This window comes from Phalacrocorax aristotelis, chromosome 10, assembly GCF_949628215.1.
Source record: "Phalacrocorax aristotelis chromosome 10, bGulAri2.1, whole genome shotgun sequence".
Classification (NCBI taxonomy): domain Eukaryota; kingdom Metazoa; phylum Chordata; class Aves; order Suliformes; family Phalacrocoracidae; genus Phalacrocorax; species Phalacrocorax aristotelis.
In genome coordinates, this window is record NC_134285.1 from 23,289,253 (window position 1) to 23,312,320 (window position 23,068).

The window sequence follows — 23,068 nt, forward strand, 5'->3', positions numbered from 1 at the left end:
CGTGTTTATCTTGGGTTTTACTAAAGTGCAAAGCAATCATTTTGCCTCAAGCAAATTCACTTTTAGCAGCCAAAATAAACAATAATCTCACATACCCGTGTTACTAAAGCCACTGTCACTGCTATCTGCACACTTTCATTTTTATTCTCTCAATATATCACAAAATTGATTGCAAATTACTCAAAAGCACTTTAAATATAATGAGCAATAATCAAGTTGCAATTTATTTCTTATTGCTCAATCTAATCAATTGCACATTCAAAACAAGTGTGATAGAACTACTTGGGTTTCTGTGTTTAGTGTTTACCTTTGCTGATTACACACACATTATTGCATTCCCAACAGCACAAGAAGCTGTCTTTACATCTGAGCATTAATTGTAAAAATCTTACCCAGAGATGAAGCCAAATTCCAGGACAGGGTCTTGAATTCATAGGGCAAGACCATTCCATGTTACATTACAGAAAAAGTCAGGTGTACCCAGCATTTTAAAAGCTCAAGTGTTAGGACTTGACAGTCCTTCAGCTAAGTCCTTCAGAAAATAAAGTACATGGCAAAGCAGTCCAAGAAAATGTACTGACATAAATTTAGGATAGATGCATTAACTAAGAGCATGTTAGGCAACACATCTCAATGGAGAGCTACAAATTACATACACTCATTTATGCAAGCCAAGCACATTACATCCATAAAGGAAGTAATTTTATACACAACTAAGCTAATGAATGCTGGTCTTCCTTGGACTGGTATCCCATGACCCTTTCTGCCCTCTGCCACCATTAAAAAAAAACGGAATAAATCTCAGATTGACAGCACTTTCTCAACAACCACATGTTCTACTGCAGCACCAACGGACTTCCCTACTACAGATAATAGCAGCAATGAGATCTCAGCCCTTATCCTAAAGGCCAAATAAGTACCCATGAAGAACTGACAGTTCAGAAACCTCAAAAAATAAAAAAAATCACTTCAGTTGGCTTTCCTCAGTATTTTCATAATGAGAGATGCTACCTTTCACCATGATACCTGACCAGGTTTCAGCACATTTAGGTGTCATAAGAAGAGTGGCCTACAGCCTAGGGTTTGCAGCTTAAAGGCTGGGAAAAAAAAAAAAAAAACTGGCATACTTTTCCTCAGTTACATAGCACCAGTATGGCATTGAAAAAATAAAGGCAATAGCTGATCCAGTACCATTTCTAAACACTGGGTATAAACACAAACTCTGTAAAAAGTGTCAGCTATTCCAGAGCACCTACACTAAGGCATCTTGAAAATTCAGGTTTTTACTTTGAATTTTTCCAATGAGTTTCCAATGACTTTGCGTTTTTGTTTCTAAAACCAATTTAAATCTTCTACCCGAAATTCAACCTCATTCTAATCCTACTCCCATAGTAGGAAGATTTTTAAATACTGTTGTAATGAGAAGAGTAACCATGTGAAAGTGACACCTGTTTGCTGCACAGGTCTTAATATTCAGTTAGTGAGTTAATTGGGACTCTAGAAAATATACATTAGAGAAAGTGTGTTTGACTTTTTTTGGCTCTCAGTCTTCTAAAGCTAAGCACTGTGTCAGAGAAAACACATTATCAATTTTAAACACAAAATAAACTTGATTACTAACCATGCTGCAGCTACAGAATGCTCATTACTGCTGGAAAGACATGGCAGAGTTTGGCATCTCAAATTAACATACACCTGTCCAACACCTGAACATTTTAAGTTGAATAATAGGGAAGCAGAGAAAATAAAACCTGCAAATCATTTGAGGTCTTCCAACAGCTTCCGCATTAACATCCACACTTAAAAAGTCAAACTGCAGTTTAAAGCCCTGCAAGCACCCAAATCCCTGGCTGCACAGGAGGACACTGCTCCGATTTTTCAGGGGTGAGAGATATGCCATCTCAACTGTGCCTCAACTGAAGGATGAAAAGCATGAGGGACAAACCCAACAAAAATTGCTCTGCCACCATTGCTCAAATTAAGAGCGTAGCAGCAGCTCTTCTCTTCTCCTCTGTCATTACCATGTGTGAAATCAAACAGCAGCTAACATACTATCCACCAGCCACATGAATACACACCTGCTTTCATGCTTTCATCAAGTTCATTACAATACGACATTAAAGCTATAGTCACTGGGAGACCCCTCTGCCTCTTAATTTCCTGAGGGAGATAAAAGCCGCTGTTTGGGTTTCTTCAGTATCTCACGGGCAATACCAGAATCAGATTCCCAAGCAGTCCAAAGCTTCTCAACAAGCAAGTAGCAGCATCCCTTTACAGCCATTTGACATAGGAGGATCAAGGGGTTGTTTCCAGAAGATAAACTGGAAATAGGAGAGAATTTGAATGCACATGTATGAAGGAGAGAACAAAAGCAAAGCAGTAATTCTGTGATGGCTGAAACCAGCCTCTACAGACTTAAAGAAAGCACAAGTTTGGTGTAAGAGGCTTGAGAGCACCTTGGACAACCATTGGACGGAGCACAGGAACAGTAACACTCAGACTAGCCTTTCACTGCTGTTCAGATGAAGAGTTTGGTAATAAATTCCCATCCCCTTGCAGATCAGACAAACATTTCCTGGCTCCTTCCAAAATGAGGGCAGATAGGAGAAGGAAGAAAAACATTCCTTCTGTATTCAAAGCAATGCTTCTGTGAGAGAAGAAACACATCTGGTTTTTGAATGGCTCTGCTGGTGGTAAGGGCAGGCAGCAGAGCTGCTGCCTGCACTCATAGCATGAGGCAATACTCCAAACCCTGCCTGCCCCCAGGTGCTCCTTGTAAACACTGTAAAAACAGCTAAAGAAATTGTTCCAAGCCAGTAGAGTATCTGGTCTGACCCAGAGACCAGAAGCCATAGTGTCACACAGTGATTCTTTAGTCAAGCCTTTCTTTTGTTCAAGCCACTGAGGCTCACCTAGAAAGTCCTCTGAACCAAGTTAGCCATGGTCAATGACATTCCCAACACACAGTGTGGCATAGATACCATTTTTAGCTTAGGAGAGGGATCCCCAAGACAGATTCACTGCTTCTGACACAATATGTGATCCTTCAAGTTAAGAATGATCTTACATTGTCACTTTCCTTGAGGATGTCCACTCCTGCTTTAAGAAAACATTCCTTTGCTCTCTTGGCTGGTAGTACTTTGAAGGAATGTCATATATAACCAAAGTTGCTACCTCCTTACCCATCCATGGGTTACCTTTAGCTCAATATACAAACAAGAAACACAATGAGAGCTGCAGGAAGAAAGCAAGCGCATAAGTAGCAGACGAATCTGCAGAGCAATATTCAGAGAGCTCCAGCTCCAGTCTTTTATAGAAGGGATGCCTTTTAATAAAAAAGCCAGAACCACCTACTAGCTAAAGCCCAGATTCTTTGTTAAGAACGAGTTTCTTTAATCTAGCAAGACAGACTGTGTTCTTTCCTTCTGACAGGAGAGGTTAAGTCCTTGAGAGCTTAGTATTGCTAGAGTATGAGCACTGAATAATAGACAGCATCCAGGGAATGCGGGACATGTCTACACAGTGCCTGGCAGCACTGTGCTGCATTAAGAAATGAGTTTGTAATTCTGCCCAGCATCACGCTACACTCACCAATGCAGAACAGACTTGTATCATGAAGTCCCACTGAAGTCTGAGAGGGTTCCCCACATGTTTAGAAAGGGGTCCATTCGTGGGGCTACTTTGTACGCTCATTAGCATAGCACAGAATGAAACTACTGCCATGGACTGTAATATAGATCACTCTTTCCAAACAGACTTCTATTATCAGTTGTGGGAGTACTCTGGAAGCTATCTGATAATGGAAAACTGCTCTGACAGAGTCAGCCCACCCACCAATCCCATCATCAGATGACAGATCTGACCGATGCACTCACTTCAAGAGAAATCTCAGTGCTGCATCATAACTGCACCAGCAGCTGCAGTTTGAAGAGCCCTAAACTCAAAGAAACTCTCCAAGGAGACTTGCTGTCAGCCACTTGTATGCAGACTTGCAAGGAAAAGAAACCACAGCTAGACAGTGGAAGGTAGCAGCAAATAGCAAGACACACCACAAAAAGCCCCACAGGACTACACCCCCAAACCAGGGTTAACATTATACATGTTCGTATTAATCTATCTGAAACAGATCCCGTTTAAAACCTCAGAAACCTTTTCTAAAAAACTGCTTGGGGGAAAAGTATGAAGAATTCAAGTCTTTCTCAGCCCATGGCAACAAGCCCAATGGCACTAGGCAGCAAAAGAAAGTGTGCAGATTACCCAATAGGGCCTGTTGTTTATGAAGAACAGATCACAGCAGGTTAAGTGCAGCTCGGACAGGGAACGGCATTTATGCAAAATACAGCATAACTGCAAAAAGAAGAGCAAGTCTTGGGAACAGAAACTGGTTTTAGTCATGTCCAATTTTGCAGAACGCTACATGAACTCAGTTTTATACAATCAAATTACTCATATCAAACATTCTTTTGTAAATAACTCAAATTTTGTCTGCATGCTTATGTTACTGTGGGCTAAGTGCAGAGAGCTTTTGTTAAAGTAATATCCCCCAGACTGAAATGAAGAAATCGCAATTCCAGAGCAATTTGTCAGGTCTGTTCCTATTTACTGTCATCCCATCATGCCTGCAATGCCACCACCTCTTCCATGCTGCAAATCCATGCCATGTTTTCAGATGTGTAAGCAGTGCTAAAACATGTTTTTATAAGACCTTTGCAATACACAAACTCTCAGAGTAAGGGAAAGAGCACATACGGTGCACAGAAACAGTTATGAAGGCAAGTGAATTGACAGGTGCCTGCTGTTCTTCACGCAGGACACAACCCACTATAACTAGCCATGCCTAGGAAAACCAGCCATCCAAGGAATAGAATCAGTGGCAACACTTCTTTTCAGTCTAGATTTTACAGACAATGAAAAAAAGACATTATACAAGTCTACGACGCACAGGATGCCTCTCTAACAGAGTTTAAACACAAGCCAAACCAAGGTCTTTGCCTTCAGGCCCTCCTCTGTTTCCCCTTTGTTACCACATCTAACTGTTGGGTCTCAGAGCCAGTTGCCTTGCAGGGAAGCAGTAGGAGATAAGGCAAGCCTGGCCTCCCCTCTGCAGCCACTGCCCCATGCAGCACATGCTGCCAGTCACAGAACAGCAGATTAGAAATGTTCTCTTCACCATCGTACAGCCCCATCCACTTTGTGGTGGATCCTGCCCCAAATTCACAGTTTTGTATCACATGCAATTCCAGGAGCTGGAAAGGGCAGACTTGAGCTGCTTTCGGAGGAACAGCCTCCTTTAGGGCTGCTTTCAGTGTTTACCCATAGCAATTGCAATTTAGTTTCTAATCAAGAGGATGATGATAAAACACAGAAGCAACAGCTCAATCTGGTTAAGACCAAGCAGGTTCTGTGAACATACAGTTACCACTACCAAATGCAGCCCCCAAACCTGCACTGTTTGTGTTTTTCGCTCCTGCAAAACTTTCAAGAATTTCCAACTATTAGACAAGAACACCGATCTTTTGAAGTCTGATGGCAAGGATGTCAGCCTGAATACTTACTGTGTATGCATCTACAAAAGAAAGGCTCAGCTCAAGACCTGAAAGCAAGTCATCCACATCTTGAGTGAGTGCTATAACAATTAAGACATTTAATATTTTAAATATATGCATTCATCTTTGTTTCCCCTCTGATCAGAATTTTTCTTCTACCCAAAATATTCCTCCAATTACACAGAAGGGGGGAAGTTGTTGAAAAAATTTCCCTAGCCAATTCTACATACAGGGTATACCCTGAAGCATATGCATCTGCTTTGATTCTTGTTGGGATGGGGATTCAAGGTTTAAGACCATGATGAGGATTTCTCACTGAAACTTCATTGAGAGATGCTGCTCTAGACTTCCCAACTGAGATTTTGGGAGTTTGGATGGAGCAACTCCCTGGGTACTGAACCAGAATAAACTAATAACAGTTCAGAACTGAATTCAGCAAGGCCTCAGGGACTTCAAGAACTGGCCTACACAGCTTCCCTGCAGAGCACAACCCAGGGGTGCCAATTCTCTGCACAAGGAATGCAGTATCCAAACCACCTCCACCAGATGAGATCTATTAATGAGTTGCTGGAAGCAAAAACAGTTAGACTGTTCACCAAAATTCTGATTTTTATACATATTTCAAAAATCAAAGTTTAATTAATTTGAACCAGAAACTAAAAGGAAATACTTGTCTCAAATGCGGGTTGAAACCAGTTAGCTTCCTTGGACATTGTTTTTCATTCACATCTTATTGCAGGGTCAATGACCTTTAATGCTGCAATATAAATGATGAAGCTGGTTCCTGAGGCATGTGGAACATGCAGTATTTTAATGATCCAAGAAATTATATCAATTTCAGTTAACTCCAGCTACAAAGGGATCAGAGGCTTTCTTCATTGTGCCAGGTAAACCAAAAGCATTTTAGTGTTCACAGATAGGACTAAACGGAGGAGCATTGTGAAATATCACTTGGCTGCCAGTTGAACACACAATTTTTGTAAGCAGTTTCATGCTGCCCTTCTACTGGCAACCCACACCGGCCAGGGAATGTGCAGGAAAGAGGCCCAGCAACTGCTCTGCAATCTAGACACCGGTACCAACCATCCAAATAAACCCATCTGAAACATAGTTTTATTAACTGCACTCTCAGTCCAGCCTATCAGAATAAAAACTTCACCTGCACCCCGTACTTCACTCTCCAAAAGGTTGATTGACAGCTGACAGACATTGAAAGTCAGCTTTCCTTCCCCCTTTTTTCTTGAATTATATAGTTTAACATGGAATACTTAGTTGGCCCACTGGGCTATGTTTTATAAGTATTCCCCTCCAGTACCAATATAACCTGAGCAGCTCCACACAAAATTAAATTTGAACAATGAAAGCATAGTTAGACTGCAAGAAGCTGCAGCCATCTTACCCCCACCTTCCCAAGATGGTCCACACTGTACACAAATATGATGCTGCTCCAAAGAAGTATGCAAAGTTGGCAGGATGGAGAAAACTTTTCCCACTTCACCATTTAAAAAAAAAACAAAACAAAAACACTCCCACACACCAGATAATGGGAGGGTAAGGCTGAAGGGGGGAATAAAAATTTTTGGTGGGTTATCACAAAAAATAGATCTTTTCTTTCCCCTTCCCTGAGGCATCACAAAGTGTTTGAACCAACCCCAAAGCTTTTTGCCTTTCTCATCTTTTTGAGGCCAATATTGATTATATTTTGGAAATTTTTTTTACCTTCAAAAGACTTTGCAAACAGTAACTAATGAATCCTAAAATTTCTGAGGTACAAGATCTCTAGAGCAGTGTTAGATATAACACTAAGACAAAAAAAGAGTTGTGTGACTCACTTAAGTGCACAACATAGAGGTCATCAGGGTTGCAGGATTTTTGGCTTTGAGATGCGTGCCAAACTGCGCAGACAGCATACCCCTCCTACCTGTTAAGGAACTGCACCATGAGCCATTTTTAACACCCAGTTCAGTTAGCACTGGGACACCACCCAATAGTGGTAATAGAACTCTTCACTCTTCATTTCTACCCTGCCTTGACAAACTACTCTTCCTCTCAAGATCTCCTTCATGAGGGCTTTCTTTTTGTCATAACTACTTCAACTTCACTGGAATTCTGTAGGACCTCTCCCAGTCCAACTATTTCTCAAGGATGTTCAGTGACCAGGACTGACTATTCATTTTTCACAGATATTAAAGGCCTACAAACCATAAGCCTCATCTGCTACCCCTCCCAAGCTAATTGCTTCAAGAGAAGCAGCATTATGAAACAGCCTACGATCCCAGCTTATCATTTAGTTCCAGCAAGCAAACAGTGAAGAATCAAAAACCCAAACAAAGCAGACTCATTGCCTCTCTGCCAGATTCCCAAACCACAATAGGGTATAGAGCGGGAAAGAGGAGTCTATCACTAACAAGTACCCTGCAGAGGGAAGAGGCTCAATAGACCACTCTTGCTGGGATGGATGAAGCACAGGTAACAGCAGAAGAAGCTTGGTCCACCTTGTTCAGTGTGAGCCGCAGCTCTCTTTGCAGCTCATCAAGGAAAAGCTGACCTCCCCTGCAACATGTTTTTGTTTCTGTGCTACATTGGAGGTGGATACCATTACATATGTATGTATGGTGACTGAATCAAAGCTTCCAGTTGGTTAAACGAGACCCCAGCTTTCAACACTTTCACATGAGCAACTGAGTCAGAGCGTGCACCCATGCTGCTATCAATCACTTGGCTCACGCCTTAACAGTGAACCTCCTGCAGCCTCTGGGAGTCTGGCTGAAGGAACCAAGTAGAAATTTTACCTGCGTGAATGACCCATCCTCACTGCATTCTGGGATGAAGACTGCTTCCTGGGGCTTCTTTGCCTGTTCCAGTGCTTGAGCTCTCTCTAATCGACACTTGCTTTGGCCAGCATCTACAAAAAGAAAAGCAAAACCCACTTAAATTGCAAACACCATTTGGCCTCTTCAAAAGCTAACAGATGCACCATGCAGCTTGGGGTGGAGTGGGGGGGAATATCCCAAACAAACAAATACAAGACATCAAGGACCATTACCTGCACACTAACAAGGCAGCTATGGAGTTCACACTCATGGTCCCAAAGACAAATATGAATCTAGACAATCAACCTACAAGCCAGTTAATTAAGAACTTCCTAATTTCCTAAGCAATAATTTTTATGGTCATCCAAGGGCTCCGGAAGATTCTTCCAACAAGTGCTGGAGCACAGTGTCCACGCAGCGAAAGGCCTTCCCAGCTGCTACCTTTAGTCCTAGTGCTTACAGTCAGGTGTGCATTATACTTTCTCGTATCAGTTACTCCCTTTGCTACCAAGACGAAACATTGCTCTGCAAGCAGAGCTTGAAGGGGTTAAGACCTCAGCTCTGCACTAATTTCAGATGATGGAAGCGTATAACATGACCTTAACCCCTTCCAGGTCCAGCTCACTGTTACAGAGCTTAGACCCAGATAAGCCTAACACTGATGACTGATGGGTCAAAGAAGAGAGTTCTGCCTTGGAGATACAGATTGACTCTGTTTAAAAACATGATGTGTAACAGTACTGCTGTTCAGTCTAGAGAGAGAAGAAAAAAACAAACGTGTTTCCATGGGACTCAAACAGGGACTAGCACCTTCTTCCTTTTCCCATGAATCCACTGACTGAAAGATTTTGAGTGCAGAAACTGCAAAATCTGATCATCAGAATCTTTCAGCAGCACCACAGAGAGTGATCAACATTTAACAGGCATAGAAGTCCCTCAGTTAAAAAAATTCCACTGGATCCCTGAAGATCCCATATTCTGCATCACTGGTCACATGGACTTCAACAACAGAATCACTAATACAAGCACAGAATTAGAAAGCCAGTCTGGGTTCTCAGATCAACTGAATTCACATTGCATGGCAATAGAAGCCGTTTCCATATAACCATATCTAGATGCAGAAATCAGTGACAATGCTGTAAATAGTTTTGATAAAGACATAGACCAAAGCTTTCAAAAGCTGAGTACTTTATTTACATAACTGTTGACTCAAAAGATTAAAATGAAACTGTGTTGGCAAACCGGAAACTTAAACATATCACATTACTCCAAGAAGGATTTCACAAGTCTTCTGAAATTACAGAAATCAAACACTTCTCTTCGGAAAAAGTCATTATTCACAGCAGTAGTATTCAGCACAGATGCCTGTAGCTTAGGCACTGGCTTACAAAGCAAGAGTGCCTGTATCAACTCTGCCACTGACCCACTGAGTGACTACAAGTCAGTCACCTCACCTCCCTATGACCTTGTGTCCCTTCTGATCCTATGTCACTCATCTTTAGACTGTAATTTGTAGGGTATTTGCACAATACTCTTAAGCACACGGAGCTTGGTTGGTTTGGCTTTTTTCTTCTAATTAGCCATGATATAACCTCTAAGCCAGAATTTCTTTTCCCTCTGCTTGCCAAAGTGACCAGACCTTGTTTGCACACCTCCACTGGAGGACAGTCCTACCAGCAGTACTGACCCTTCCAACACATGCTCATTCTTTCAGCTGAAAAGGAAGCACCGGCAATGCTGTTAACTGGAACACCTATCACCTGCAGATCTCCTGTTCAAGCTTACAAGTCTAATCTTGCTTGGCATGACATAGGACATTATTACAAAAGCAGATAGTGTGGCTGCACCTTCTGCTTTATAGTTAGCTGTCTGACTAAACACCTTCAAGTTCTGCTTCACAGGAGACAACTAAGTAGCAAAAAAATCGGCAATAGCTTATGCAGATCTGCACGTATAATGAAAGGAAAAAAAGAGTTGCTAATTTCTCACATGACAATCAAAGCACATATTCACTAATTAAAGCATGTTTTCTAGACTCCCCATCTGAGTATACAGGGCTGCAGACAGCCATATATGGTGGTTCTCCTCAACATAAGAGAAGCATAAAGCATTTCCACATATCATCTACTTTAGTGCTAGCACACTCACAACTACACGACTGAAACTGGATGCTTCACCACATAGCTGGTAGGAACAAACATTTTGTGGTATTCCCTGTAGTACAAACATATTAGAAGCCCAGGTAGAAGGGAGACTAACTCAGATCTTTGTCCAATTTGTACACGTTTGCTCATGAGACGAAAATCAAGCCCCTGTTATAAGAGGAAGATAATATAAACGTGTTAGCACTGAGATGACTGCGTCCCTCCTGGCAATTTTAACCAGCCTTTCTAGATTGAACTCTACATAACCACCACCCAGTAGACCATACTGCATAGCACGCCACCACTACACCACACCGTTTAAGAGCTCATCATCATTGCTGCAGCATCCTCTTTTGCAATTCAACCCTTGGCTCAGATGATCTCTTCACAGAGATCTTGCTACTGAAGTACGGAGAAGACAAAAACAATTTGTCTCCTGTTCATGAACACTCAGCCCCAATTACTTCTCCCATCCTCCCTCATTGACTTCCAAAGGTCCCTTTACAGCCTTGACTTGAAACAACCACCTATATAACACGCTGGCTGGAGAGGTATGTGCATACCACTATCTTTTTTTGTCTGTCATTTCACAGTTCAGTTCCAGTAAGAACAGTACCTTTAATATCAACATTTACCAGTTTGTTTTCAAAAGGACTGTCAATCCTTCTCTTCCTCACTCCACAGGCTGGTATTTTTATAATGTTTGCATCAACATGCGATTTCAGTGGGATGACTTCACCTTGCTATTTTTGCTTTGTTAATTAGAAAATAGAAAATATTACATAAGTGCCAAGTGTTAAAAAGTAGCTGCCAAGTAGCTCACCCCAAAAAAGATGCATTATAGATTTTACTAAAGCCTGATGTTATGATGTAGCTTCATATACCCTACTCTGCATTTTGACTGTTTACTTGAGTTTTTCAACACTTTTTTTTCCCCTCTTAAAAAGTGTTCTCTGGAATATCAAACACCAAGCTTATAAAACAGAATGGCGTTAATGCATTCCAGTTTCATGGTCCAGACTAAATAGGACTTCCTCCCCTCCCTTACGTAAGGTGAAAAACCAAAACAGGATTACTTTAAAACAGAACTGTTCAATAATTTGACTTTAAATATCTTCAAACTTCGGACAGATTTACTGTAGCTCAGAAAGCTGCCTTTTAAAGAAAATTCATTCTCAAGTTGGTAGCTGGCAAATAGGAGATTGTGAAATACAAGTGATGTTTTTGACATCTGTGGCCTAATCTGCAGAACGCAGGTGCATGTAATTTTGGATTTTGCAATGAAGTTGGCTAGTTACCATGGCTGATCTTATCCATGAACAGTTTATTCAAATAAGACCACCGTGTCCCTCACAATATACACAGTGCACTCCTGAATAGGCCCCAAGAATTCCAGCATCTTCTCTTCAACAGGCAGAGGCAGTTTTGACAGCATGCCACATCATGATGCAAATCACAGAATCACAGAATCATTAAGGTTGGAAAAGACCTCTAGGATCACCAAGTCCAAGGTATCCTAATAATGCAAAGTAAAACATCTCCAGGCATCCACATAACACTAGCAGCAAATCTATACAATGCAACCACAAAAATCTAGTTATATAATTTTAATTCTTTGTTTTTAATCAAAATCTCAAAGGGCAAAAATTGATCCAAGCAGCTTTTGAACTATTTCTAGTTCCATTAGGTAACTGTCTCACATACAGGGCAGGTCCCCACCAGGCACAAAGCAGTCCAACTACACTGAAGTCAGCAGATTCATACCCATTTACTCCAGCCAATGATCTGTGTCTTTGCATAAAGCAGGCAAAAATGGAGCCTGAGCAAACTACAAAAACATATCCATCTGTCCCATCTCTCCACTCTCCCCATTGTTTTCCACTTCATTTCTGATAACTCTTACACTTGCAATATCCAGCTTCTCTCCTTTCATGCTGACATGGTTTACTCATTGTTTACATGGTTTACATTGATACACACATACTGTTTCCATTCCAGAGCTCCCTAACTTATTTGAAGGATACCTAAAAACATGCCTACATTTCTGAAGTGATTGAAAGCGACATTTCAGATTTTATTGACTAACTGCTGCCAAGGAGGGATCCACTTTATTCTCCCTTGACTAGGAATAAGAAAGTTCAAAAAGACAAAATACAAGGATCTAGCAAGCGGACTAAAAAAAGTTATTTCAAAGTATCTCGATTAATTGATTGAGGAGATACTCAGGAACATCTCCTGTCCAATGAGAACAGTAGGTAGAGGAGAATTACCTTCAAACAACCCACCACTAGTCAGGAGACCTTCCTTTGCAGCACATTAGCCAAAAGTTGTGTTCATCCATGTGTCCCAGGAGAACAGATGGAGACCTCTGTTACAATTCCCACCAGTGACTAATAGGTTTATTCTACATATAGAACTTGTTCTTAGATCACAAGTCTCTACCAGCAGACTTTCAAAACCAACTATTATAAATCTAAAGGGAAGTTCTTAGAACACTCCCACCCTTTTTTTTTTTTCCCCATTAAATAGGCCAAACAAGTTACTGGAAACCAACCAGTTAACACAGAACTTAAATGCATTTTAGGCCACAGATATCCAGTATACCCTAACAATCACTGTGTAATCTTGACAGCTTGCCACTCATTTAACAAGTATTTGTCCTTCATCCCTGCAACGTTTTGAGGCACAACTCTTATTTGACATCAGACCTTAAGATGCCTGCTGACAAAAGATCTAGGTAGGAGTGCTTGGCTGTGTACTTTACACACAGCTACGCCATCTGGAACTATTCTCTGGAATCTCGTCCATGAGGCTCCATTTGTCATGGATGCCATAGTTTGATCATTTTAAGCTACTCCTGACTTCTAACCCTTTGTGATGTGTGAGTGAGGGTTCGGAGGGAGTTCAGATAATTTAGCACTGAAGGAATTTCGTTGAAAAGCACATGAGGAAGCTACCAAGGAACAAGAGCTGAATAAAGAGTTATAGTTCCCAAAGGGCTGGCAAGATTTCATCTTTAAATCTCATTAGCTTCTTGAAAGAGAGCAGAGAGCTAAGCTGAATCAAAAAGGTTTGTTCTCACTATGGAAACCATTCTGCTTGCCTTGGCACAAGCACAGTTCAAGTTATCAGCATATGAAATTGGAAACCTATGGTAATCTGGGGTGCAGAACTATGCTTTGCTGTCCACAGTATACTTCCTCATTTCCTTATTTTAGTTACCTGGGGTTCTTCCCCGCTCAGAGAAATAAGAAGTTAAAATTGCTTATGTCATAATGGTAAATTCTTGGATTCTGTATCTATCACAATTGCATGTGACTGGGTTTGATGGGCCATGGGATCCCTTCTAGTTCTACAGGAATTCCCCTGTAGAACATCTCTGTCATGCAGAAGGAATGAAGGTTATTCAGGCTAAACCTGGTGCCCTACTGAAGCAGTAGGTGCTCAAACACTGCTGGTGATACCTTCCTTTGTGCAAGTACAAGACACAGACCTGGCCAACCACCTGTAGTTAGGCACGCCTGTCTTGCAACTGCCCGTATTTGCCGAGAACAGTGATATTTATACACAACTAGAGGTCATATTCCTGATGTGATTAGAAAAACAAAATACCTTTCAATAGCGGCACACATGGAAATTATCAGCAAGGTTAAATTTGAATGGCACAGTTAAAAGAATATTCCTACTTTCCAGGGATTTATGGGAGCATTAGTGGGTTTAAAAGCACTTGATGACTTGCAGTTGTCAAATACTCCCAGGTTTTTAGGTACTGTGTAGTACCACAGGGTAAGAGGGAAAAGAAAAAGGAGAACGCAAGTAGTTTCAGCTAAACATTTCAGTTGTGTCAGAGAGCAGAAAGGAAAGTATACTTTACCTGTTTAAGACACAGAAGTCTTTAGTTACTTCTTTGGGACTCTGCAATCACAATATACAGGAAGCTGCGTAGTTTGGCAGTCAACATTTTCTCCATTTCCAGAAACAGACACTTTTGCATACAGATGTACCACATTTCAGATCCCATGTTTTAAGTGACTGAACAGTGCCAGTTTATATGCCAATAGCAGCCATGGAGTTGCACATCTAAGCCACTCTGCTCAAGTGATGAAAGCAAAAGCAGGACTCCCACCCTACCACTTCTTATCATAATACTCAGAAATGCATCACTTGCAAGAACAGTCCAACTGCTTCTTGGGCCCTGGGAAGAAAGCTTCTGGGTTTCCAGTACTCAAAGCAGCATGACTCAAAGGCCTTTTTCTACACTATGGGAGAGAAGCTGCCATAAAGCAACCCAGCAATGACAAGAAAAAAAAAAAGTCATACAAATAAGCTTTATTCCAATAAGAAACTGTTTAAAGGAAAGCAATATTTGAGGTCATGCTCATAATTCACTTAAACTATAAAGCTTGTCAATCCATTGAAAAGGGATTTCGATTTTAAAACAAGTAGTTCTGACAAAGACACATTTTATAATAGTAAAAAAGCCTTCATAAACAAAAGTCAGGCTTAAACATATGCCTATTTATCCTTCCACCGGGATTTTAGTGAGTTTCTCCTGTCACTTTAACCAATTGCTAAACACATCTGTGCCATCTGCCCTCTGAGCCAATTGCACTCTCAACTTCATTTTTCACTTCAGTGCAGAAACAATCCATTTGTGTGACAAGACACCAGTATTCCTCAAAAAAGTTGGAACTTCATTTTTAGACTATGCTGAAGCACTGAATTGAGAGAGAAACAATGTTTTCACTTTTAAGTAAATATCTAATAGCAAACCAGCAAAAAATAGGTCATGTGAAGTCTTGCATGCATTCTGTCTTAATTAGCTCAGCACAGAAAGGCTGTGTATGTCTGAAAAGGGACTAGACATCTAATGTGCACCGCACATTCTTCCCCACTCCACATTCCTATCACTCAAAGGTATCTCAGTTCCTCACCGGCACAGGTAGCAAGGAAGATCTCTTCTTTCAGGATTTGATTTTGCATTTCCATGGGGCCAGCTCCTTCTGCTCTGCAGACATATTTCAGCCCTTTTTCAGTGATGTCTCTGGCTCCTTTGCCTTCTTTCATTGATAATTCGGTCGGTTCTTACTCCTGCCACCTAAACGCAGACTCAGATACCCATGCTCACATGAATGCACAATTTCAATCAGATGACTCGCAGAGCATGGTACTAAACTCAAGTATCTAATAACCCAGTTTCTTATGAGGTAAGACTCCCATTCCTCCCCTCAAAGGCATTTGAAACCCACCTACCTTTGCACCGACCACGATGTGTCACGCTCAGACTTGACTCCCGGCACTTGGCTCTCTGGTAGTCGCACATTGACTCATATGTTCTGCCGTCAGAGGCACAGAGGGGTTTGGACTGGGACCTGGAGCAATGCAGGTTACACTGAGGATCTCTGTCACGGTCACTTATTAAAAACTGAAGGAAGCGAAAAAAGGAGGGAGGGAGAAGAAATAAATATTGGTTTTGTTTGGTTTCCCAAAACACAGCATAGTATATTTTGGTTTTATGACAATAGCAATGTGGTCTATAATGCAGTTTAAGCTGCCTACCATGGCTGACTTTGCCTGAAGGAAACTTAAAATGAAACACATACATCTTAAAAAAATTAAGGGTCTTTGCCATTCTCTTTTCTTTAATAGAACGGAAACATTACTCATTCTGCCTCACCTCTGAAAACATAAGATGTGCAAAGCCAAACACAGCCCACAAGGGAAGGGCAATACTGAGTCACAACAGCCCAGCTTGCCCAGCACCCTGCCACAAACAGTATCTGGTACTAGACAATTTGAGTCAGAGGTGCAAGAAACTTACCACCGAAGACAGAGGAACCCAAATAACCTATCAAGATTGGCCTTGGTAGTTGAACCATGGATGTGGCCAGCATTATATCGCCAGTTATTTGTTTTTTAAAGCATTACTATGTCATCTGTGGATACCACCTGCAACAGCATACTTGCACACTCCCAAAGCCATGTTTTGTTCCTTCCCAATGACATCCTGCCCAGCTGGCAATTGCATTCCATGCATCCCACAATCTAATTGCACTCTATGTGAAAATCTATTTCCTTTCAGAAGTTTGAATTTGTCATCTTTCTGAACAGCTCTTCTTCCCAAGCATTCAGTCTGGATGCAGCCTCCTTTCCTGTCAGTCTCTCAATGCAAACAACCCCAGTCTCCCAATTCTTCACCCAGAAGACTTCCTCTGTACCATGATCACAACTGTTTCCCTTCTCTGAAAACAGCTTGGCTTCTGCCTTATCTTTTGGAGATGAGGAAACCCACAATGCACATGAACAAGTCCCCATTTTCTGTCTGCTTGTGCCCTGCAAATCCCAACATCTGGCATTAGTTTACTGTTGTACCCTCAGCTGTATTCCAGCTGCTTACAGGGATACCCAGGTCTCTTTCCCAAATTCATACTGTCTTCCTGAGGACCCCAGCTGCCATCCTCTTCCCATAACCCTTGGAATAGTTTCACCAGGGCATGATAGTAGCAGCCCTTTTCACTTCCCATGCTACTCTGCTTACTGGTTAGTCGGTCATACCTTTAACTATTACCCAAATCCAACCACCTGCTCACAGGAAGATTTCAGGGGACTTTTGAAACAAGTCGCATGAGAATTAAGCAAAGAAAAGGGAAGTTAAACCTGCCGTGCACTTCCCCTTCCTGAGCTCCCATTTCTTAAGCCTCTCAGGAGCGTGGGTGGACCAGAATTGCTCTCTAATACACCAATATCCCAGTGCGCTGTCAAAGCGGGTATGAGCTCAGCAGTTCGGAGCTGGCTGGCCAGTGGGCACTGACTGACACCCTGCCTGCATGCGCAAAGCCACGGCTCTCCAAGTGTGTTGATAGCTGGATAACTTACAGGGAAGTGTGAGTCATTGCCATAATCACCTTGGTGTTACAGTTGCTTACAAAGCTGTCTGCTCTAATGCTTTGAGGTTAAAGCTGTTGAAAAAACATTGCCTGAAGCCTAGTTTGGGTTAGTTTCCAACTGTTCCAAGAACATGCATCTCTGAAATTTTGACATTTTAAAAAAGTCTTCACCCCCTTTCTCTCCCCAATTAAATGAGATTAAAAACAATTTAGAAGTTGCATATTTTCATATAAAAACATATTAGCTCTGTACTGCTGGATCTTTTGAAGACTCATGCATTACTAAAAACCTTATTTAAACATAACAGCTGGGAAAAGTAAGCAAGGTCTCCACTTGTTTTAATTTGGGTGGGGCAAACTTTAAAAAATCTCATCTATCAGAGACTTGCCAAAATTTGTAACAGCACAGAGTTTAAAATGTTTTTGTTCCTTTTCTGTAACACTTTCTATAACCTGGCAACACCTGTTCCAAATGGGAAATTGGAAAATTCAAACCTGAAGGCAATTTTAAATGGTTTATAGAGACCTGGACTAGACTATAAAAACACTGTAAAGCTGGACCAGATTTTTTGCTCAGTTCTTGCTGGACAAGCTAGCTTAGAATTGTTCTGGCTACAGTAATGTCTTTCTGTAGCCCCCAAGGTACAAAGATCACAAGTGACTGTAAACATACAGCAAAAAACAGCAGACTGAAGATGCTGAAGCTTCCTCCCAGCATGTCAGAGATCCTGAAAGACTCACAAGGTTTTTCAGCTGTCTGTATAAACAGACTTTAAAAGCAGAGCGGCCTGATAGCACAGTATGGTGCACATACAGCAATGAAATATTCAGTTAAAACACAGAAACCATTCTGGTTTAGAAGGAACACATGCATCTGCCATTTATCACAACTTCGAGAGCTTGAGCTACTGGCATGAAACTTTTTGCAAATTTCTTGTGTCAGAAGCTGAGTTCCACAGATCAGAGTTACTTAGAGGCACACCAAAAAAGCTAGAATACTTGTTCCCAACATCAAACCATATTACAAACTTACTGAAAACTCACCTAAGCCTTCTGAAGCCTGTACCAAAATGCTTAGTATAAAGGGGCTTTGCAGGCTAGGAATGCCCCTCCATCCAGAAAGGGCATCTCTAAAGAACAGAAAATCCTTCTCAGGGCTGACAAGTGAGCTGAACCTAAGGCTATGGAACAGCTTTCCTCCAGTGCCTCCTTGCAGAGTGATAGAGAGGAACAGCCTGGCATTGATGAATTATGAGGACCTGAGGAAACATGCAGAGCTCCCCAATGCAGTCTGTGAAGTTCTTGCCTACCCAAATTAAGCCAAGAACCAAGGTATAATAATAATTTAAAAAAAAAAATCAAAGCCTTCTTAGCATTTGTAGTTTGGATTACACTAGAGAGCCCACACAGCATGTTAGGTGCTTTCCAGACACTGAAGATGCCACACCTGCCTTGCCAAAAAAGTTTATGGTTTACATAATTGCACAAGATGGTGCTTGTTTTGTTAGGCTAGATTATAATTGTAAAAGTCTACATTAATTTCCAGAAGGATCCAGGATCATGCCTGTCTGATCAGGGTTTTTCTCATGTGATCAGACAGCACTGCCAGAAAGGCTAGATCTCCTGGAGATACTACTGAAGGGCTTCAAAAACTCCCCCTACAGTAGGGCACCTGCTCCACTTCAGCTCAGAGCTCTTGTCTTTGCTTGGCAGCCCTGCCAGTTTTCAGCTAGTAAAATAGTGGTTCTTTGTCCTGTTTCTAGTTGGTAAGCATTCATGCTATAGAAGCGATCATCAAAATGGGCCATTCAGAGACATTTAACATACTAGCTATTTTGAGTGTCCATCCCCTCCTGCCTGGCACAGAGAGTTTTCTTTCTAGCATTTTGCCTGAGAGCATGACAACTGCCCTCCTTTGTAAGCAGCCTTATGAAGAAAGGCTGCCTGATGAAGAAAAACACTGGATGAACACAGAAATAGGTGTCTGCCTGTGGAGAGTGCGCTTGAATCTATCATTTTAACAGCTGCAACTACAATTTGTAAGTTACTCATTCTCAGTACTTTATTCCCACTCTGAGCAAGCAGGGACCCTTTTTCCAAGGAACACAGCCCTGCTCCAAAAGAGCACCTTGGTCACTGCAGGAGATACTGCTGAGTCAGGCAGAGGGTTGTGAGCAATATACACCAGGTGCCCTGACACCTGGCTAGCAACCCTCCAAAGACACAGCCATGGCAGTAACACCGTTCTTTGGTCCTCTCAGGGGAAGAGCAGACAGATAAAGCATTCTGCCTTTAATACCAAATGACCCTAGAAGCTCAAATCAGAGCTTGGTGTCCCAACAGCTTCAGGACACCCACAAAACAGGCTTTGCAAGCAACAGAATCACTCACAGAGCAGCGCTTGGTGCTGTACACAGACACACAACGTGAACAGATCTGCGCTCAGAGAAAAAATAACCCTGCAAACATGTGCAGCACCAGCAGGTTTCCAAGCTTCATCTAGAAAGAAGAGGGAAATAATAAACTTAGCTCAGATTTTTCAAAGTCTCTTCTTGATATCTGTGTTCCCATTTGTTTCAGAACAGACTACATCTAAAACAAATGGGACTGGAGATGGTGTCACTGGATTACCAATTCTTTCCTATCCTCTCTTCTCCTCCATGAGAGAAGAACTATTAAAAGGAGAACAAAAAGGAAACAAAAATCAACCAAACAAAAAAGTCTCCCACAAACAACCCCCCCTCACCCCCATCCAACCAAACACAGAACAAAAAAAAACACACCAGCACAAAAACTAGCAGGAACAATCTATTTTCCAGGGAAATGTTAAAATTGACCAGATTGCAAATATGATCCCTTGAATATAGACTCAATCCTAACACAAGCATAAGTAGCACTAGTATAAGACAACAGTATTTGTATTTTTGTAGCATTTGCTTGTACTAAGGAATCCTGCACAGCTCCTTCACCAGTTTGAGTCCCTGCCCTAAAGAGCTTCCAGTTCAATGCAGCTCTCAGAGCATCTTTTTATGTCAAATGTTTTATCTGTGTAAGGACATAAGCCTCCTCCTTTAGCAAATACATTTACACAGGTGCTTGCAGAAACCACTTCCCAAACTACTTTCTGCTTCTTCAGACTTGAAAAGAAAAAGGAAAGATAAGAGGTCAGAATGAAGTTAACTTTGCCAACAAAGCATATCTGTTCTTTTTCTCCACACCTCAACACCACTGCTGACAAACAACAAACACTGATTAAAGGATTTTTAATGCCTGTGAAGAAAAGCAGACTCCCTGCAGCTGCATAGCAGCTGGGAACTCTTGTGTTATTTAGCAGAGAAAGGTCTGACCCCACAAGTGAAAATGAGCTTGGTGGTCACTCACTCTATTCACCATCTGGGTACATTATAAGCACAAACAGAACAGCACAGCCCTTTGTGGTGGAGGTAACAAGAAATGGCCAAGGCATTGCAGTACCAGAGTAACACACTTCAGCAAGTGAGACGAACATGAGAAAGTGGAAGTCTATTAAGATACAAGACAAGAGTCCACTACAGATCAAAACAGAGGTGCCTCTGCTGTTTAGCAGCTTTGCTTCCAAACTGCAGGCTGCTGCCTAACAGAGCCGAGGAGTAGAGCGCTCAAGGAAACAGCACATGCAATGCCTTACTCCTGTTTTGGCAGACTTCGAGTTTGAAGACCCTTAGAATACATCTTTGGAAAAAGTGATCTATCTAGTTACATTCATATGGCACAGATCACCCACCCATTTGTCTAAGTACTCAGACTGGCCTGTGTTAAGTACAAATAAATGAGTCCTTCCCAGGGAGAATTCCTCAGGAAAACCATACCATTTCATACATTAGGGGACACTATAAACTTCTGGACATTTTTGTTGCTGTTGGAAAGCATCATTTCACATTTCCTAGTTTTAACCTCACAGATTTATGCCTTGGTTTCGGGCTCCAAACTGGTGCAGCCAGCCATGCTGGAGGCAGAGCTAGAGCCAAGTCCCAGTTTTAATCACGGCTAGAGTCTCAGCTCCATGGCATTTTGCCTACAGGGCACAAGGGCTTCAACCTCAACCATGGGTTTGGGACTTCAGGCAAGTTTCCTGCCATGGAACCAGAAGCCTGACAGGCCTCAGAAGTGTCAGAGATCCCGCTCTAAGCCAGAGACCCAAAGTTCTTGGCTTCTAGAAATACACGGACAAAATTTGAAAGCCTTAGAAACCCTGGCAGAGTTGGGACTGTCAGAGCTTGCAGAAAGATACCAAGCATCCAGCACCACCACAGCTCCCAACAGCTGACCAGGGTGTCCAGCCTCTGTCCTGAAAGTGCCAATGCAGCCCCAGAACCTATCCAGTGAAAAAAGGATTTCGAAGTGAGCTTCTTGGGAAGTCTGTTGTGTTTTGGGGCAGGGGGAGGAAAAGATTGCTTTATTTTAATATTCCCTCTTTGGAAGTGCCCACAAGTTTATTTCACTCACATCTGGACAACTTTGAGAAACTTTGGTTTCAGGATACGTTTTTAAACCGAAGTCCTGCATCTTAACAAGTTCCAGTTGGTGTGTGGGTGTTTTCTATCAACCTACGGTTTTATAGTGAGACTTAAGGCTTTCCCAACAAATTTTAGAAGGGCACAGCACTTTCCCCAAACAGGAGGGGACTTACAAGAAGGATATTGTAATACATTTATTCCCTGAGTCATCCCACCTGCAAAGTGAAGAGTCTAAGTTAAAGCACCACTTATGTTTCAACCCCAGGCCCCCAGCTGTGCAAACAAGAATGGGTTCAAAGCACAGAGCCTGTGCTTAAGGATAGAGAAAGGCTAGGCAAACATATGGGAACACACCACAAAGTAGGCAAACTCTACATATATTTGTATGAGTTGAATTCAAGACAGTTTTCTGCCCTTAAAGGCTAGAAACCTCATTTTTCTACAGTGATTCTCCCTTCCCCACACCATCCTCCCTCAATCTTTGTTTTGTATAAGCCACTACAATGAAGGAGAGCACTTAAGTATTGTGTTTCACCTGCTGGATGACTTCTAGCTGGGGTATAATGCTTTGGTTTTCTTCATAAACTAATCCCCAAACATGATACAGCAGCTGTGCTCTGGTTTTAGAAGATGAGGTACTAGATACAAAGAAGTTGCCTAACAGCATATTTGAAGAGCCCACCTATGACAAATGGTTCAGGAGAAAGCTTTAGAATCTGACCTCATCACAGAGAAGCTCTACTGGTTTTTTTTATTGTGTTTTTGTTTTTAACAGAAAAAGTCATTGAAGTCAGGGAGTGAACTTCTAAAATTATATCTCTTTTTTGCTTTTCAGGTTCAAGTTTATGTAAGTGCTTAACTACAGTTGACTTGTGGGAAGGCAAATGCCAGAGACGTCAAGGACAAGACGTTCATTTCAGATTTTAAAATAATCCCTTTTTCCACATAATTTTTAGCCACATGTCTGTACTACCTTTATAAAAAGTTACTTCAATTTTATAAACATCCAGTTTGTTTAAGCATCTCATAAGTTGTACCACAGATCAGTATACCAACCAACTGAACAGGAGAGGAAACCAAAACCCTAACACACAAAACAAATTTCAGCTCAAGTCTCACATTTCTAACATGACTTCTAAACCTTTCAAGTAAGTTTGGCAATATTAATAAGGCAGAGACTGA

The 23,068-nt window shown here is 41.6% G+C and overlaps 1 protein-coding gene across 6 annotated transcripts in view; it reads right to left on the reverse strand.

Moving 5' to 3' along the window:
• The window catches only part of SMOC1 (SPARC related modular calcium binding 1), a 135,250-nt gene that overhangs the window by 75,855 nt on the left and 36,327 nt on the right, over positions 1 to 23,068 (reverse strand). For 5 of the 6 annotated variants that reach the window (XM_075105777.1, XM_075105779.1, XM_075105778.1 and 2 more), the window contains exons 2-3: positions 15,757 to 15,928; positions 8,339 to 8,451 (exon numbers count right to left, since the gene is read on the reverse strand). In XM_075105777.1, the coding sequence (XP_074961878.1) occupies positions 8,339 to 8,451; positions 15,757 to 15,928 (285 nt within the window). Of the gene's footprint in view, positions 1 to 8,338; positions 8,452 to 15,437; positions 15,607 to 15,756; positions 15,929 to 23,068 lie in introns of those variants that run through there. The other variant, XM_075105780.1, reaches the window with a different exon arrangement.